The 18,707-nt window shown below is 35.4% G+C and overlaps 1 protein-coding gene across 7 annotated transcripts in view; it reads left to right on the top strand.

The window, feature by feature from the left end:
• Window positions 1-18,707, top strand: part of DIAPH2 (diaphanous related formin 2) — a 971,442-nt gene that overhangs the window by 702,198 nt on the left and 250,537 nt on the right. For all 7 annotated transcript variants that reach the window (XM_027053564.2, XM_053201433.1, XM_053201431.1 and 4 more), the window contains one exon: window positions 15,807-15,971. In XM_027053564.2, the coding sequence (XP_026909365.1) occupies window positions 15,807-15,971 (165 nt within the window). The remainder of the gene's footprint in view (window positions 1-15,806; window positions 15,972-18,707) is intronic.

Consider the following 18,707-nt stretch of genomic DNA (forward strand, 5'->3'; position numbering starts at 1 on the left):
ATTAGCTGATTTTGAAACTACAACTTGGATTGAAAATGCATGATTAGAAACCATTTACAATTCAATACAAGAATCCCCAAGCTTGAAATGGAGCATTTTAAAACAAATGTAGGAAAAATAAAATGCCCAAAGAATTCGGATAATTATTTTACAGTGAGCAATCAATCCCAAATACCTAGACATTTATTCCAAAGTAGCAGATGTAGCAGAAGTACCTGGTGTAGTAAAAATTTTTAAATAAAAAACCACAGAGAGTGTACAGTAATGATGAGAAACATAGTGATTCCCAGGTAATTGGCAGCACCACTTCTAACTAATTTCATAACTATTTACAGTTATTCTTGAGTCTTATGTCTTATAAGACATATTATTATATTATGTCTTAAAGTCCTTTATACCCTAACTCTGTCAAGAACCAAAACAACAAAATTCAATTCCCCAGGGACATAATCTTTGGCAAAATTCATACTGACTGCATATTTTGCATCATTGACATTTGTAGTTAAATGACCTTTTAATGCTCATTGGAAACTGTTACCACAAACTGCGAGATCTGATATTTGTTCTCTTAGCTAAAGTTATAATTCCAGACTATTCTATATTTTGATGAAATGTATCAAGGCCAAATATATTCAGAGTAAGGGCATGTTCATTTAATCAACAAGAGTGTTAAGGGAGCACAGTTAAGGTACTGTCCTGATCTAGATCTGATTGGATGAGAGAAACTCTTTGTTCTGTTTTCCTTACTTCGCAAGTTTCACTATTGCCACAGAAGCTGCTCTCTCAGTTACCAAGAAGCCCACATACTTCCAGCTGCATGTTAGATATTGTCATCCCTATGTTTCATAGATATCTCATACTCAGTGTATTCAAAACCAATCAGTATTTTCCCTCCTCCTACCCACCTCATGTTCCCCTTCTTGTCTCACAAGTGTTGTTATAAAACAAGTATACACAAAACATATGCTGGTTCATTTGGGCTGGAAAACTCAAGTGAGATTCTCAATACATCCCCCTCTCTAATCACTAATATCTAGTCAGTCACCATGTCCCATGGATGCTATCTCTTCCATATTTCTTATATCCATCCTTTGCTTTCTATTCACAGTGCTGTTCTGTTAGTTTCCTAGGTGGTCTCCCATAGTTCACTGTGTCACCTTCCAAGCCATCCTTCCCACTGTTACCAGTTAAGTTCCTACAAACAAGCAAGATACTACTCTTCTGTATAAAAAACCATTGATTACTTGCCTACAAAGAAAACTTGAGAACCTTAATAAGCATTCAATACCTTTCCAGGTATAGGGAAGGAAAGACTTGCCCTCTGTGTTTCTAGGTTTGATAGCTGGGTCTATGAAATAAACTGATAGTAGATGAAGAGGGGAAAAGGTATACAAATTTATTAATGTTTAATATGTGCACAGAGATATCACAGGGGAAAAGAATACCTAGTTAAGTGGTGGCTTACATGCCATCTTAATAGGGGAAGGGAGAGAGGATGTAGGCTACTTAGAGGAAAAGATTTTTAGAAAAGATGAATGGGAGCTTAGGAGACTAGATGGAAGATATGTAACAAAGTTTGTCTGGGTCACGTTTAAACTTCTAGTCTTCTCTCCTTTGATAAGTATCAATCTTCCCTGGTTGATGAAACTTCCAGGGAGATTTATAACATTGAGTTTCTTTTAGAAGATCTGTCTTTAAGTAGATAAGGGGAGTTCAGAGAAAGCCTCTCCTTGCATTTGCTGTTTTTCCAAGTGCTTCCAACTCAAAATTAATCATGTCAAAGAGGCATATTTTACGTGGCCTATTCTGCCACCCATTACAGTATGGGTGTGCATTCCCTGCATACTCAAACTATGTTATCCTAGAATAGTCAGAGTTCCTTGGTAACTCCAGATGTGTTTATACCTTTGCTGATGCTATTCTCATGGCCTGGGGTGTCTGCTCTTTGGATTGAGAAATCCTTCCCATACCTCAAGATGGAACTCAAAAGTTACTTCCTTCTGACACCGTTCCTAATAATCTCAGAATCACTTCTTTCTATGCATTTCCATGTCTTTCTTGAATTCCTTTGTGGAGTTTAGTTTATGTAACTATGTATTTTTATCTTTCTTTTTTTTAACAGAAGGAGTATGGCATGCTGGTTAAATACATAGTTTTGTGTTATGGGAGACTGGGGAAAGGTACCCAGGTTCAAATCCTGAATCTACCACTTACTGCTGAGATGGCCTACTCTTGAGAAAGTAAATTAATCTCCCTGAGGCTAATTTCATCATGTGTAAAATGCAATTAGTAATAGCATATATGCATCATAGGGCTTTTGGGAGGGTTAAATATGACAATGCTTATAAAGCATTTAGCTCAGTGCCTGGTTCATTGTGGAGTTCAATAAACATTACTTCCTGCTACTGCTGCTCTTCTATTATTTATCTGTCTCCCAACACTAGTTTATAAATTCAATGAGGATTAGAAACCATGTCTTATCACTTTATTTTTCTCTACTTAATCTCTCATGGTTTTGTATACAGTGTTGCTACGTGATAAATGATGCTGAAAACTTAATGTGAGGTAAAGCTGGAGGTAGGACCTGATCTACTTAATGTCCATGTGGGCATGCTATGAATATTAAATAATAATACTGACATTCCAAAATATACACACCAATATCAAATTTGTATAATTGTAACTCTTATGTTACTCTAAACACAACTGTTTATATGCCAATCTGCATAGTTATGTATTGCCTTACACCTGCTATTTTTTAACTGCCTTTGATTCTATGTAGCAATCTTAATAATTTATCAAATATGTTTTAATTGAATATTTATATAATATATACTCTTATCAGTAGTTAGGAACTAGCAAATAGACTTACTATTATTTGGACAAGATTCTGTGTTCCATTAGTCCTAGGTTTGTGTTGTTGTTGTTGTTACTGTTGTTAGTGGTGTGTGTGTGTGTGTGTGGGTGTGTGTGTGTGTGTGTGTGTGTGTGTGTGTATGAATTTAGCTGGGAGTTCTTAAGCCTTTGAGCAGAAGAAAACTGATCCTATCAATTCTTTGTTTAAAATTCAACAATGACTTACAATTTTCTTAGGATAAATTTCAAAATGCTTTAGAGACTTGTAGAATCTGGCCCCAGTGTAACTCAGGAGACTTATCCATCCTGTCTTGTACTTACTCCATAGGCTCTCACATTCCCAGACTTTTTCTTCTTCATGTTCCTAGAATATTTAATATCTGTCAGAACTTTCACACACCATACTCCAGTGTTCCTTCTCATGGCTCTTCCCCATCAGGTCTCAGTTTTAATTTTCCATCCTTCAAGAGGCATCACCAAACTTTTTGTTCAACCAACAGCCTCCCCACAGCCACCCAGGTCTAAGTCTCCCAATGATACATTCCATAACAGCTTATGCTTTGCAATCACATTTTTCAATTTGTAATTTTTTTTTAATTTTCTTGGTTTAATATAGGTCTTCCCACTAAACCACAATATCTATGAAAGCTGTGACCAGTGACCTTTTGTGAATATTTACTACTATATACTCAGCACCTAGAAGATGCACATAGTAGGCATTTAATAAATGTATTTGAATAAATGAATGAAAAAAATCATTCTGTTGAGTGTATAAGAATGCAAAGATAGCCTTCAAAGGAAGGGTATAAAGAAATCTACATAAAAAACAAAAGGAAGTAAATAATGAAACTGGGTAGAGAAAAGGAGTTATGAGTGTGCCTCTTACCTCTGTCATAAGCATCACATTTGTGGCTTTAACTGGAGGCTAATTTAAAAACATGTTTTTTAATATGAAATTTATTGTCAAATTGGTTTCCATACAACACCCACTGCTCATCCCAACAGGTGCCCTACTCAATATCCATTACCAACCCTCCTCTCCCTCCCACCCACCCATCAACCCTCAGTTTGTTCTCAGTTTTTAAGAGTCTCTCTGTAGGACTTATTTCACTTAGCATAACACTCCAGTTACATCCACGTTGCTACAAAAGGCCATATTTCATTCTTTCTCATTGCCACGTAGTATTCCATTGTGTGTATACACCACAATTTCTTTCTCCATTCATCAGTTGATGGACATTTAGGTTCTTTCCATAATTTGGCTATTGTTGAGAGTGCTGCTATCAACATTGGGGTACAAGTGCCCCTATGCATCAGCACTCCTGTATCCCTTGGGTAAATTCCTAGCAGTGCTATTGCTGGATTACAGGGTAGGGATATTTTTAATATTTTGAGGAGCCTCCACACTGTTTTCCAGAATGGCTGCACCAATTTGCATTCCCACCAACAGTGCAAGAGGGTTCCCATTTCTCCACATCCTCGCCAGCATCTATAGTCTCCTGATTTGTTCATTTTGGCCATTCTGACGGGCATGAGGTGGTATCTGAGTGTGGTTTTGATTTGTATTTCCCTGATGAGGAGTGATGTTCAGCATCTTTTCATGTGCCTGTTGGCCATATGGATGTCTTCTTTAGAGAAGTGTCTGTTCATGTTTTCTGCCCATTTCTTCCCTGGATTATTTGTTTTTCAGGTGTGGAGTTTGGTGAGTTCTTTATAGATTTTGGATACTAGCCCTTTGTCCAATATGTCATTTGCAAACAAATATCTTTTCCCATTCCGTTGGTTGCCTTTTAGTTTTGTTGATTGTTTCCTTTGTAGTACAGAAGCTTTTTATCTTCATGAGGTCCCAACAGTTCATTTTTGCTTTTAATTCCCTTGCCTTTGGAGATGTGTCAAGTAAGACATTGCTACGACTGAGGTCAGAGAGGTATTTCCCTACTTTCTCCTCTAAGGTGTGGATGGTTTCCTGTCTGACATTCAGGTCCTTTATCCAATTTGAGTTTATTTTTGTGAATGGTGTGAGAAAGTGGTCTAGTTTCATTATTCAGCATGTTGCTGTCCACTTCTCCCAGCACCATTTGTTAAAGAGACTGTCTTTTTTCCACTGGATATTCATTGCTGTTTTGTCAAAGAATAGGTGGCCATACTTTTGTGGGTCCAATTCTGGAGGCTCTATTCTATTCCATTGGTCTGTGTATCTGTTTTGTGCCAATACCATGCCGTCTTGATGATTACAGCTTTGGAGCAGAGGCTAAAGTCTGGGATTGTGATGCCTCCTGCTTTGGTCTTCTTCTTCAATATTACTTTGGCTATTTGCGGTCTTTTGTGGTCCCATACAAATTTTAGGATTGCTTGTTGTAGCTTCGAGAAGAATGCTGGTGCAATTTTGATTGGGATTGCATTGAATGTGTAGATAGTTTTGGGTAGTATTGACATTTTGACAATATTTAGTCTTCCAATCCATGAGCACGGAATGTTTTTCCATTTCTTTATATCTTCTTCAATTTCCTTCATAAGCTTTCTGTAGTTTTCAGCATACAGATCTTTTACATCTTTGGTTAGGTTTATTCCTAGGTATTTTATGATTCTTGGTGCAATTGTGAATGGAATTCTTTATTTGTCTTTCTGTTGCTTCATTATTAGTGTATAAAAATGCAACTGATTTCTGTACATTGATTTTGTATCCTGCAACTTTGCTGAATTCTTGTACCAGTTCTAGTAGACTTTTGGTGGAGTCTATCGGGTTTTCCATGTATATCATATCATCTGCAAAAGGTGAAAGCTTGACTTCATCTTTGCCAATTTTGATGCATTTGATTTCCTTTTGTTGTCTGATTGCTGATGCTAGCACTTCCAACACTATGTGAAACACGAGCGGTGAGAGTGGACATCCCTGTTGTGTTCCTGATCTCATGGGGAAAGCTCTCAGTTTTTCGCCATTGAGTATGATATTAGCTGTGGGCTTTTCATAAATGGCTTTTATGATGAAAAACATTTTCTTTATATGCGGTTGACTCAGGCCATCTGTGGAAAAGTAGGATCATTACAAAATAGTTTCATATCTCCAGTCAACATAATTACCTCCTATATGTTAAAAACTCAGAATGTTAGGAGTACTTAGGTTGGCTCAGTTGGTTAAGGATCTGACTTTGGCTCAGGTCATAATTTCGCAGTTCATGGTTTCAATCCCCACATCTGGCTCTGTGCTGACAGCTCAAATTCTGGATCCTGCTTGTGATTCTCTGTCTCCCTCTCTCTCTGCCCCTCCCCTGTTCATGCTCTGTCTCTCTCTCAAAAAAATAATAATAAACATTAAAAACTAAGGATCTTGGTTCAAAATTTTTATCATTGACTGTGCTATCTTTGTTATATTAAGTGTCCTATGCCTAAATTTTATAATCTCGTTTTTAAGTTTATTTATTTATTTTGAGAGAGAGAGAGAGAGAGAGCGCGCACAAGTGCAGGAGTGGGAGGGGGGAAATGGAGAGGGAGAGAGAGAATCCCAAGAATCAGTGCAGATACCTACAAGGGGCTCAATCTCATGAACTGTGACAACATGACCTGAGCCAAAATCAAGAGTTGGTGCTTAACCAACTTAGCCACACTGGCACTCCTGTAATCGGATTTTTAAAAAATCTTGTAATACATCCTAAACTATTTTAAAGTATTGTGTCAAACCCAAGTGGAAATTAATATATGCATCCCTTTTTGTCTTTGTTAATGTATCACAATTGAAAATATGTGTCTATACATATTCATCACATAATGTGTGATTTGTAAGTAAATTCCAATTACTTTAATATGTCTTAATACTATTTTTAAAAGATAAATTTCTTTGAAACATTAATAATTCTTTACTAAAAATTGTATACTCAAATTAAATTGAAACATTAATATTTTGTTTTTAGCATTTAGGGAATATTTTGATAGGTTATAGAAAGAGGAAATGATATTTATATTCTTCAGTAGAGTGTATATCTGTGACTTCCTTTTCTTTTAATGAATAATTATGCCATGTTGCTAACTAAAGCTTGTGTGAAGGTTAAGTGGATCTCCAGTTGATTTTTGCATGTCCTCAATAATCCAGCAGTAATGCTATTTAAAATTTCAAGTTTTTCAATTTTCAAATAAATGTACTCCCTATGAAAATGAGAACTGATTTAACTCAATTAACTGTGAGATACATAAACTCCTTCATCACCAGTGCTGTGCTAATGCTTATTTTGGTTCTATTGAAACAAATTTTCTCGGGGCGCCTGGGTGGTGCAGTCGGTTAAGGGTCCGACTTCAGCCAGGTCACGATCTCGCGGTCCGTGAGTTCGAGTCCCGCGTCAGGCTCTGGGCTGATGGCTAGGAGCCTGGAGCCTGTTTCCGATTCTGTCTCCCTCTCTCTCTGCCCCTCCCCCGTTCATGCTCTGTCTCTCTCTGTCCCAAAAATAAATAAAAACGTTGAAAAAAATTTAAAAAAAAAAGAAACAAGTTTTCTCTGTTAACAATTACTCTTGACATCAAAATTAAGTAAAATGGTATTATCTCAAACTAGTATTTGATGAAGCAATACTATATAGGGGAGGGAAAATTTCTCAATCCTCTAGGAGTCCCTTTGTAGGTCTAAAAATTAAACTGGCAAATACATTAACAGGAGAAAAGCATACAAATGTATTGAATATAGCTTTCATATGATATCAGGACCTTCATTAGGAAATTAAGACCCAAAGAAATTGTTAAACCTCTTTTTTATGCTAGGTTTGATAGAGACTAGAAATTCCTGGAAAGATAGAGTAGGGCACAAAGCACAAGCTATGTCTATTAAACTGAGGGGAACCTAGCAAGTACTGTTCATTGATTTGATTTCTTCTCAGTATCCCTCTGTCTTGAAGATAAGGGTATTTTTTTCCTTGGGTTATAAGAAAACCACTTCTCATATGGAGGTCTTTTAACTTTCTTCAGGAGAAAGTAAGAGTGACCTTCCTACTTCTTCCTTTCTCTTAAAATATTTAATGTGTCATGGTGCCATATTTTGGGGTAGCATGACCTGAACCCTATCAGCTACTTTACCAGTTAGAGGTCAAGGTTTAAAAATACCTACCTTTAACCAATTTATACACAGGGAGGTACAGCTACCAAAAACAGTTAAAACCAATATATAATGTACCTAAAAGTATAAAGAAAATAATTTACCTTTATTTGAGTAAATGTGTATGGATGAATTATAGCTGTCTCAGGTTGAAGTTTAAGTCCATACTATTACAATATTACTAAGGAATATACTCTAAAAATTTATATATAGTCACACAAAAATATAGACGATGAAGCTTTAGACAATTCTGTATAGTACATAAACACCCAAGTAATATAAAAATGTGTCCTTAGGTCAGATTTTCAAGTGAGTTCATATAAAAAAAAGCTTTGTGGGAGGTATAATGTTTTATAAATTAAGTTTCCAGATTCATGATTAGATCAAATGATTTAAAATTAATACTTTTAAGAGGTTAACATTTTACCTGCTACTATTCTAAAATGTTGAACACATTTCATTTTATCAACCTTGCCATGAACACTTAGGGATAAGATGATGTGATTTTAATTCACAGTTATCTTGAATAACTTCCAAGCTGGAAAAATCAGAAATGTTTGTCTTTGTACAATGAGGAATTTGAGTCAACTAGTAAAAGTAAAATTGTTCTAAATTGCTTTCCCTCCTTACATTTGATAAATACTCTATATGTATTAGACATGCTTACTTTACCACCTTAAGGTTATACTTATTTTAAGGATATAAGATACTATAAATTACCCCAATTTGGAAATTCTTCTTGGAAAGTCCATTTTTTTCTCAAGATTCTTCTCTCTAAGTATTTCAAAACCTCCCAAGGTTGTTTAAGCAGGTGGGAAGAGGATCTCAGGATAGTCTATCTAATCATCCTCGCCAAAGTCACTTTTGTCACTGATAATATTTCTACTATGTGCCAAGCACTGTTCTTGATGCTGATGAATCAGTGGTCAATAAGATATGCAAGGGTTATTCCTAAACCACATTTTTAAGTGGGGGAAAGACAGGCAATAGAGTTAAATAAACAAAATAGATAATGTCTCATAGTTATAAGTTTGCATAAGGAAAAAAGTAAGCAAGAGTAATAGTGATGGAAGTGAATATTTTATATTGAGTCGTTGGGGAAAGCCTTTGTGAGGAGGTTACATTTGAGCTGAGATTGATCTGGTGAAAAAGAAACATTCTAAGCAGAAATAACAGCAATTGCAAAGGCCCTGAGTTGGGTATGAAAGCTTGGTATGTTAAAGGAAAAGAAAAAGGGTTAATGTGCCTGGGAATATTGCTTAAGAGGGAGAATGAGATGAGATTAAGTTGCAGAGGTGAGTAGAGGCCAGATCATGTGGATCCTCATAAACCCAGAAGGAGTTTAGACTTTATTCCAAATGAAACTATTACAGGGGTTTCAGGAGAGGATTAATATTTGTGATACCAAGAGAGTCCACTTAAAACAACAACAACAGCATTCAAATAGAAAGGACAAGTAAGCAGTTGATTATAAAAATTAATACCTCCGGGGACAGATTGAGGCTAGGTATATAAACTCGGAGCTCACCAATATACATGTAATTTAAAGTCATGTGAATTGTTTCGACTACTTAGAATGTAGAGAGAGGGCTCAGGACCAAGGCTTCAGGGTACTCTAAACTTTTATAGAAGTTACCAGAGAAGGAGAAGAATAAAAAATATTTTAGTCACGAGGGTGGGTGACATACAAATTAAGTGGCTAAATGTATTCAAATCTGCTGACACATCAAAAGGAGTACAGAAGGGTGAATATTCGATTTGACAATAAGATGGTTGTCATTATAAATAATAATACATTTTTACCACATTAAAAGATCAAGGGACTATCCTGATGTCTACAGTAGGTGAGGAAAAATAATTTTCCCTCTACCGTTCTGAATTCCTGGCTGAGATCCTCCCTGTAATAAAAGACAGATTAACAAGAAAAAATCAAACTGAAGTTTATTAGCATGTATACCTCATGTATACATGGGAAATACCCAGAGAAAAATCAGTAACTTCCTGAGGTAGCCTAAACACAGTTCTTTTTTTAATTAAGGTTTTTATTTTAATTCCAGTATAGTTAACATAAAGTATTATATTAGTTTCAGGTGTTCAATACAGTGATTCAACAATTCCATACATTACTCAGTGCTCACCATGATAAATGTACTCTTTAATCTCCATCACCTATTTCACCCATCCCCCACTCACCTCCCCTCTTGTAACCATCAGTTTGTTCTCTATAGTTAAGGGATTTTCTTGGTTTCTTTCTTTTTTTTCCCGTTGCTTTCTTAACTTCTATATATGAATGAGATCATTTGGTATTTTTCTTTCCTGGACTGGCTTATTTCCCTTAGCATTATACTTTCTAATTCCATCCATGTTGTTGCAAATGGCAAGAATTCACTCCTTTCTATGGCAGAATAAAATTCCGTTGCATATATACATACCACTTCTTTAATATTCCATTGCATATATGCATACCACTTCTTTATTCACATATTGATAGATACTTGGGCTGTTTCCATAATTTGGCTATTGCAAATAATGCTGCTATAAACATTGGGGTGCATGTATCCCTTTGAATTAGTGTTTTTGTATTGTTTGGGTAAATACACAGTAGTGTAGTTGTTGGATCATAGGGTAGTTCTATTTTTAACTTTTTGAGGATCCTCCATACTGTTTTCCAGAATGGCAGCACCACTTTGCATTCGCACCAACAATGCAGGAGGGTTCCTTTTGCTCCACATCCTCACCGACATTTGTTGTTTCTTGTGTGTTTTTGATTGTAGCCATTATGATAGGTGTGAGGTGTTATCTCATTGTAATTTTGACTTGCATTTCCCTGATGATGAGTGATGTTGCGCACCTATTTACATGTCAGTTGGCCATCTAGATGTCTTTGGAGAAATGTCTGTTCATATCTTCTGCCCCTTTTTTAATCACATTTGATTTTGGGTGTTAAGTTTAACAGTTCTTTATATATTTTGGATACTAAACTTAAGCCACCAGTTTAAAGACCATTTTCAGCTTAAAGACATAGAAAAGAAAGGTGTGAGGACACTCATTATGGGGAAGGGGAGGATGGTTACCAGGAAAAGCACCATAAATAAGGGTAAGGTCTGTTATGCACATTTAAATCTGCAGCTTAACCATTGACACTCTTGATACCATTGATTCTCTTGTGATTTAGAGTCACACTTCTCTTCCTGGTACAAAGAGGGAGACACCCTTACAAATGGAGATTTCCTTTATAAGTGTAAATTCTCCTTTCAAAAAGGTAACTTTTATTCTTTTCAGAGCTTTTCTGGTGTCTGCTATTTCCCAATCAACCCAAAATAATATATGCCATCTGCCCTTTTTTAACTGTATTATTTGTTTTTTGGGGTGTTGAGTTTGATAAGTTCTTTATAGATTCTGGATACTAGATCACTTATAAAAATCTTCTCCCAGTTCATAAAAAGACAAATACCATATGATTTAACTCATATGTGGAATTTAAGAAACGAAACAGATGAACACAGTGGGGAAAAGAGAGTCAAACCATAAAACAGACTCTTAACTATAGAGAACAAACTGAAGGCTGCTGGAGGGGAGGTAGGGGGGATTGGCTAAATGGATGATGGGCATTAAGGAGGGCATTTGTTGTGATAACCACTGGGTGTTGTATGTAAGTGATGAATAACTAAATTCTAATCCTGAAACTAATATTATACTATATGTTAACTAACTGGAATTTAAATACAAACTTGAAATGAAAAATATTTAAAAATAAATTTATGCCCATGAGGCATATTTTGAGGTGGCATATTCTGCTCCCCTTCACTACGTGCTAACCCTAGATGGATGAAAGCCTTTTATCTAGTTTCTATAACTCTAAAACTTAGACAATGATATTTCTCTGACTTTTTGGTAAGATTGTTATGAAGAATATGGGACATATGGCAGGAAGAGTATATCATAAATGTAAAAATTCCATACAAATGTACATTAATGATAGTAGAATTATTTGTAATATTAGATTATAAACTTTTTTTAAATTTCTTTTTAGTGTTCATTTATTTTTGAGAGAGAAAGAGAGAGAGAGAGAGAGAGAGAGAGACAGACAGTGAGTGGGGGAGGGGGCAGAGAGAGACACACACAGAATGAAGTAGGTTCCAGGCTCCTTGCTGTCAGCACAGAGCCTGATGTGGGACTCAAACTTAGGAACTGTGAGATCATGACCTGAGCCTAAGTCACAGGCACCCCTAGATTATAAACTTCTTAAGGGCCTGGGTTAGGCTTTAATGATCACTGCATCCATCACATGCTCAGCACAGTACTAACCAGTTATCTCAAATTCAATGGCTGCTCAAAAAAGAAAATAAAAATTTCCTAAATGAAATAAAGGGATGAAAAAGAAGGATGGAGTCTAGCTCTTTTTTACCTGCAGTCTCAGTTAGGATTTGGTGACTAATGTGGAAATGTTGGGTTGAGCAGCAAATGGTCAAGAAATAATTCTTGAGATGTCTTTGGTGCAAAAAGGTGGTGTTATTAAAGCATGGGGACAGAACCCATGGGCAGAAAGAGCTGCACTGGGATTGTGAGGAGCAATTAATTATATATTTCAAGTTGGGAGAGGGTTAAGAGATGGCATACGTCTCTAAGGAATTTTGGAAGTAAGGTTTCCAGGACCTTGAGAGGCTAGCTATTGTTAGGAAAAGGTCATTTATTACTGTCTAATAAAACCTTAGTCATGAGATCCTTCAGATATATATCAGGGGGTCATATGCTTGGAGGATGATTGCTAACATATATCTTGGTGGATAGAAATAAAGGAAGTTTCCAAAGGAATTTTTATATGTTAAAGGAGGCTTACAGGATCCTGGAGTTCAGAATAATGTTAAGCAAAGATTGCCTTTTGCCCTTAGCAAAGTATTAACACCAAGGCAGTTGAGTTCCTAGAGGTAGGTCACTCTGCCTGTCTTAAGGACTTGTCAATGGGCTATAAGTTGTAAGGAAATTTCTTTTTTTTTTTTTCTTTTGCCTTTGTTTCCCACCATCAGTGACTTCCTTGCAATTTTGAAAGATTTCCAGTGCTGACTCATGCCATCTAGCCCTTTTAGAAAGTAACCACTTTGAAGAAGATAGTAAGTAAAGGACTTGGAGACTGGGCTGCTTTCCATTTGTTATTTCTAAGATAAGCCATTTCCAGAACTTTTCAAATTTTCTCATTTTGGTACACAGACAGAATTTCTGAAGTAAATTTTGTTTTTTTCCCTGGGAGAACAAATTTATGAAGTTGTGTATCACTACATGGACATATTTTATCTGGGGAAAAACTGTTACGATAAATGGGAAACATTCAGCTTTTTGCCTTTTTTTTTTATCTTTGGAATTTCTTTGTGTGGTACAGATGTTAAGCCTTGTGAAGTATATAGTTTAGTACTTTGCACTACAGAGTACAAGTAAGTGACCTTTGATAAGTTTTATGCCTAGCAAGTCTCTGGGATGAATCTGTTTTGTTTACGTAGGGCAGACTACAAAACAAAAATCTCACTGAAGAGTATTATTTCTGCAACTCTTAAACAGGATATTTAACACTTTCTTAAAGTCAAAGAATAAAAGTCAAATAATTTATGGTGATGTAAATAAGAATGTGTATGTAACATTATTTGTGATCGTTTTGTTGGTAAAAATAGAGTAAGTTAGAAATGCATTAATTCTTTCTGGTCTGTTGAGCTCAAAATGGACTTGAGGGTTGAAAGATTTAATATTACTTGTTAGCAGGGAAGAGGTTGCTCTGTTGCTAATGTGAATGCTAATATTTAAGTAGCATTAGAAAGAACATAGGTAGTTTTGTGTCTCTCTTTTAAAATCACATTGTATCCAATATGTGTCAGCTGTAAAGTAATTTTCCAGAAATGGTCTGATTTTCTCCACTGACTTCCATTGTAGAACTAGAGTTGTGTTTCCATGGAAAATAAATTTGGCCCCAAGTTACAATACAACATACTGAAGAATTCAGAAAATCTTATAAAATCAGGTATTTTGAAACACACATTTATCAGGGCCTAATAAAATAATACTAGCATAAAATATTAATACACTATAGTGGAACTTATAATAGCATGCCCCAAACTATTATCCTTCTTTTACAATTCTAAGTATTTTACCTTTCCACTTAAAGATATTTTACTTCTGTGATCATTATTGCTTTCTTAAATGTAACTATAATTTTTAAAGGTGAATTTGGTTTCCTTTATTCTTCACTGTTAGCCCCCTTATCTTTCTCTGAAGCATTCTTACCAATTTACATTCAAAAGTTATTACCCATAGAAGAATGACTAGAAGAAAATGCTCCAGAATGTTCACAATGCTTGCATCTGAGTTGTTGGAAATTTGAGTTTGTTTGTTTTTGTTTTCTAAGTCACCTAAAGAGATAATTTTTCATATCTATATCCTCTATAATCAGTAAGAAAGTATTATAATTTCCTTCTTTAAGTATAAATTTATATATAATAATACACTTAGATATATTTATATATTTGAATCATTTATATTTTGGTACTGATTGTTATCAGTTTTTCGATAAAAATTTTACAACAATAATATAAATAATTTCTGGATAAATAGCTTTTCTAGAGCTTATTACTCAAACTGTATCCTGGACTGGCAGCTTCAGGATCACCTGGGAACGCATTAGAAATTCTCAGTCTCCTGGGCTTATCCTCAGGAAATAGCAATCTGGGTTTTAGGAAGCCCTGTGGGTGATCAAGGTTTTAGAGCTATAGCAGAATCTCTCTCCCTCTTTCCCCTCTCCCTCTTCTCCCTTTCTCTGCATACCTCCCCCTTGCCTTTCTTCCTTCTCTCTCCCTATGTGTCCCCTCTTCATGTGGGATTCACACAGACACACACATATGTAACCTATATATAATCCACTGTGACCTCTCTCTATATAGAATATGTGTATTTAAAAAGGGAAATTTTTCTAAGTTTTCTGTTGCTGTTTGTTTCTGTCCTACCTTGTCCATAAAAAGATAATTGAGGCAGTTTTCTGATATCTATACTTGTGCTTTCATTTAGCAAACATGTTTTGCTAATGTATTAATGTATATTAAATAGTTCAGCCTACATTACAAATTTTTGAAACTCACTAACCAAAATAATGACTCTAGCAAGTTTTTATGGACTGGATTGTGCTCCTACAAAAATTCATATGTTGAAGCCCTAACCCCCAGAATCTCAGAATGTGGCTGACTGCATTTGGAGATAGGTTTTTAAAGAGGCAATTAAGTTAAAATGAAGTCCTTAGAGTGTGACCTACTCCAATGTAACTCATAAGAAGAGGACATGAGGACAAAAACACAGGCAGAAGGACCACCATGTGAGGATAGAGCAAGAAGGTGGCCATCTACAAGCCAAGGAGAGAGGCCACAGAAGAAACCAAATTTGCCAACACCTAGATATCAGAATTCTACCTTCTAGAATTGTGAGAAAATACATTTCTATTGTTTAAGCTACTCAGTCTGTGGTATTTGTTACTGTAATCCTAGTGAATTAGTACATAAGTAAAAATTATGGTATAATTCGATCTGAATATCTAGTGATTGCTTTTATGATACTATTGGATTGGGGCACCTGGGTGGCACAGTCATTTAAGCCTCCAACATTGGCTCAGGTCTTGGTGTCACAGTTTGTGAGTTTGAGCTCCATGACGGGCTCTGTGCTGACAACTCGGAGCTTGGAGCCTGCTTTGGATTCTGTGTCTCCCTCTCTGTCCTTCCCCTCTCCTCCTCTTCTCTTCTTTTCTCTTCTCTCTCTCTCCCTCTCTCTCTGTCTCAAAAATAAATAAACATTAATTAAAAAAAAATAAGATACTATTGTATCATGTTCCTTAACAGAAAGCTACAGCTTTACAAAGAGTGCCAGAGACCAGTATGAAAAACTGTTCACCATGCACAACAACATGCTAAAGCTCTATGAGAATCTTGGAGAATACTTTATTTTTGACTCTAAAACAGTGAGCATAGAAGAATTCTTTGGTGATATCAGCAACTTCCGAACTTTATTTCTGGTGAGTAATATAGTACATCTTAGCATTGTAAGCCCTGTTGTTTTTGTGTTTTAAATAATTTCTCCTATTAGCATTTTATGTACCTATTGATCATACTGATTTCATGTTTTAGTCCTTTAACAGGAACTCACAGATATTTTATACCTGTGACATGGATAAAAATTGTTGGCAGGCTTAATATATAATGGGGACTTAAATGAATTATCTTCGACTTTAGGGATATATGGGAATTTTTGTACTGAAATTTTATAAGAAAATGAATGAATTGGTACTTGATGTTGATTTTTATATAGCATAGTATTATAATTTGACCTAGCTTAAAAGTTCATATCTAAAATCATCTTTCACTTAATACATTAAAATGCTATGATTTGTGAATAAGTTTTTGTCAGTCTTTATGAGAAATCGATTCTAAATTAGACTTTGTAAATGACCTTGAATACTTAAATTTTCTTTCAAAATATCAGCTGTTTCAAACTGTAACTCTTAGGGATAACAGTAAATATTAGCATTAATTAGAGATGGGATATCAGGGTGCCAGTTATGATGCTAGAGGGAATCAAAAGCTTTACTGTATAAATGTTGTGGAAGTACTTGTCTGTATCCAGTGAAGGAATAGAAGAGCACAGAGTCCAATTATGATAGTAATAGAAAGATATGCATAGTAATTGATATATACATCATATCAAACAAGTAAGGTTTGATAAACTTTAAAGAAGGAATTCTAGCAGTTATCCCCAACAGGAAGATCAATTAGCAAACTAATTCATTGCAGTTTGAGGTATGTTTCTATCCCCAAAGCAATTATTTGCTAAATAAGGCTCTGTCTCTTAATTGACTGTATTGGCCCATGAAAAATATTGGATTTTGGTGTGACTTGCACAATCTGGGAGATACAGATATTTCTGTGGAAAATATTTGCTTTAATCTACTAAGTTACAACATGTAACCCAGAGCACATGCTATTTTTGGGTAGAAGCTAAGTCAAAAACTTTCATAAATATGATGTTTTGTTTTGGTTTTGGGTTTTTTTTTTTTTGCTGAGAACAATTGCTTATTTTGGTCTTTGTTCTTTACTCCTTAATAAACACACATATTTAACTTTATAGCTGGCCAGGAAGTAGTAAAATGTGTTCTGACAATGACTCATGCAACTACTTTCAAAACATAAAGTTATAAATATGATGTGAACCTGTGAATGCCTATCTTATATCTACTTGGACTATTTTCAGGAAGAAAAAAATATGTTGAAAAAGAATGGAGACTAGAAAATACACTTCAGTTGACACATTAAAAAGATGAATCCAATAAATTGTCTATGAATAGATGGAGATAAATGTAATTAATAATGTTAATCTCTATTAAAAAGTGCCTTGTTTTAACATGGATTGGATCTGAAAACACTGTCTGTCATATTAGTGCCTCTCACTTCCCCTATAGTCACAGAATAGAATTTGATGTACTTCTCCCATTTTACAGTATTTGTTTAAGGACAATTCCTGTGTGGCAACCTATGTTTAATCATGTTAGCCAGATGCTTAGAAATTTTGCCAAGAATTATACTTATAAATGATTATACTCCTGATCTCTAAGAATCTATCCCTCTTTAGAAATCTGTGAGCCATAGAATTTCAGAGAGTCATATGAATTACATACATAAATAGGATATATTTGTCTACTGGTTTTATTCTGTATGTAGCTTGAGTACAGGGAAATAATTTGTCACAATAATATAATAATGATTTGTTCTCATCGTGAATAAGTTAACATTCTGAAGTCCAGTTTTGTGTGCATTTATGTTAATTTCTTGAGATACTGCTAACATTGATTTTCAGAGCTTTCAAAACAGATAACCAGCTCCTACAATGTGCCCTGGTCAGCCATTGCTGTCTGCCTTTCAGAACACCGTTACTATCACTTTTACCTTACAAATCATGATTGACTTGCTGCCATGAGTTGTTTTGAACTTGGGTTGGTTATGTAACCTCTCTGGACATCAGTTTCCTCATTTATAAAATACAGATGATAATTCCTGCCGTGTGTTTCTCAACACTATGTGAAAACACTTCATAACCTATGCTATGCAAATGAAGAATATGATTAGCCATTCTCTATCCATCCATTTGATTATTATTTATTGAAAATCAACTTGATTTTGGTAACACTTTAGTCCAGAGATAAAAGGAAGAAAATCATCTCTGTCCATGAATGAAAGGAGACAGGCAAGTAAATGCAATGTAATTTGATAAGTGCTGCCATAGGAATATGTCAAGGTGCTATAATAATGCGAAGGAGGAACTGCCTAACCTTGCCTGAGCTTACTCGAGAAACCTTCACTGAGAAAGTAACATTTGGGCAGAATCTGGAAAAACCCATGGGTGTTTGACACGCAGACTTTGACAAGCAGGTTTAAGGGTTTTACGCCTGACCTATAAGCTGAACACTCCTAAATCAACAACACCAACTTCAGTCAATCATTTGTGCTCACCATGTTCCTGTTTCATAGGGAGCTTAAAGTGATTTTGCTCTCCCAGGGGTGGGAAGAACCGTGAAAGAGAGACAAAAATTGTAATCTCCAGAAGTTCCCATTTTCTTAGTGTTTCATGTGTTTGGCTTCAGGGTTCTTACTGCTAAAAGCATTTTGGACTATAGATGGAAGCAATAAAATACCAGTATTGCTGAGAAGAAAATAAGAGTTCTGATTCATGTGCTATGAAAAATTACTTCCAAATGAGC

Source organism: Acinonyx jubatus, chromosome X (assembly GCF_027475565.1).
Source record: "Acinonyx jubatus isolate Ajub_Pintada_27869175 chromosome X, VMU_Ajub_asm_v1.0, whole genome shotgun sequence".
Lineage (NCBI taxonomy): Eukaryota > Metazoa > Chordata > Mammalia > Carnivora > Felidae > Acinonyx > Acinonyx jubatus.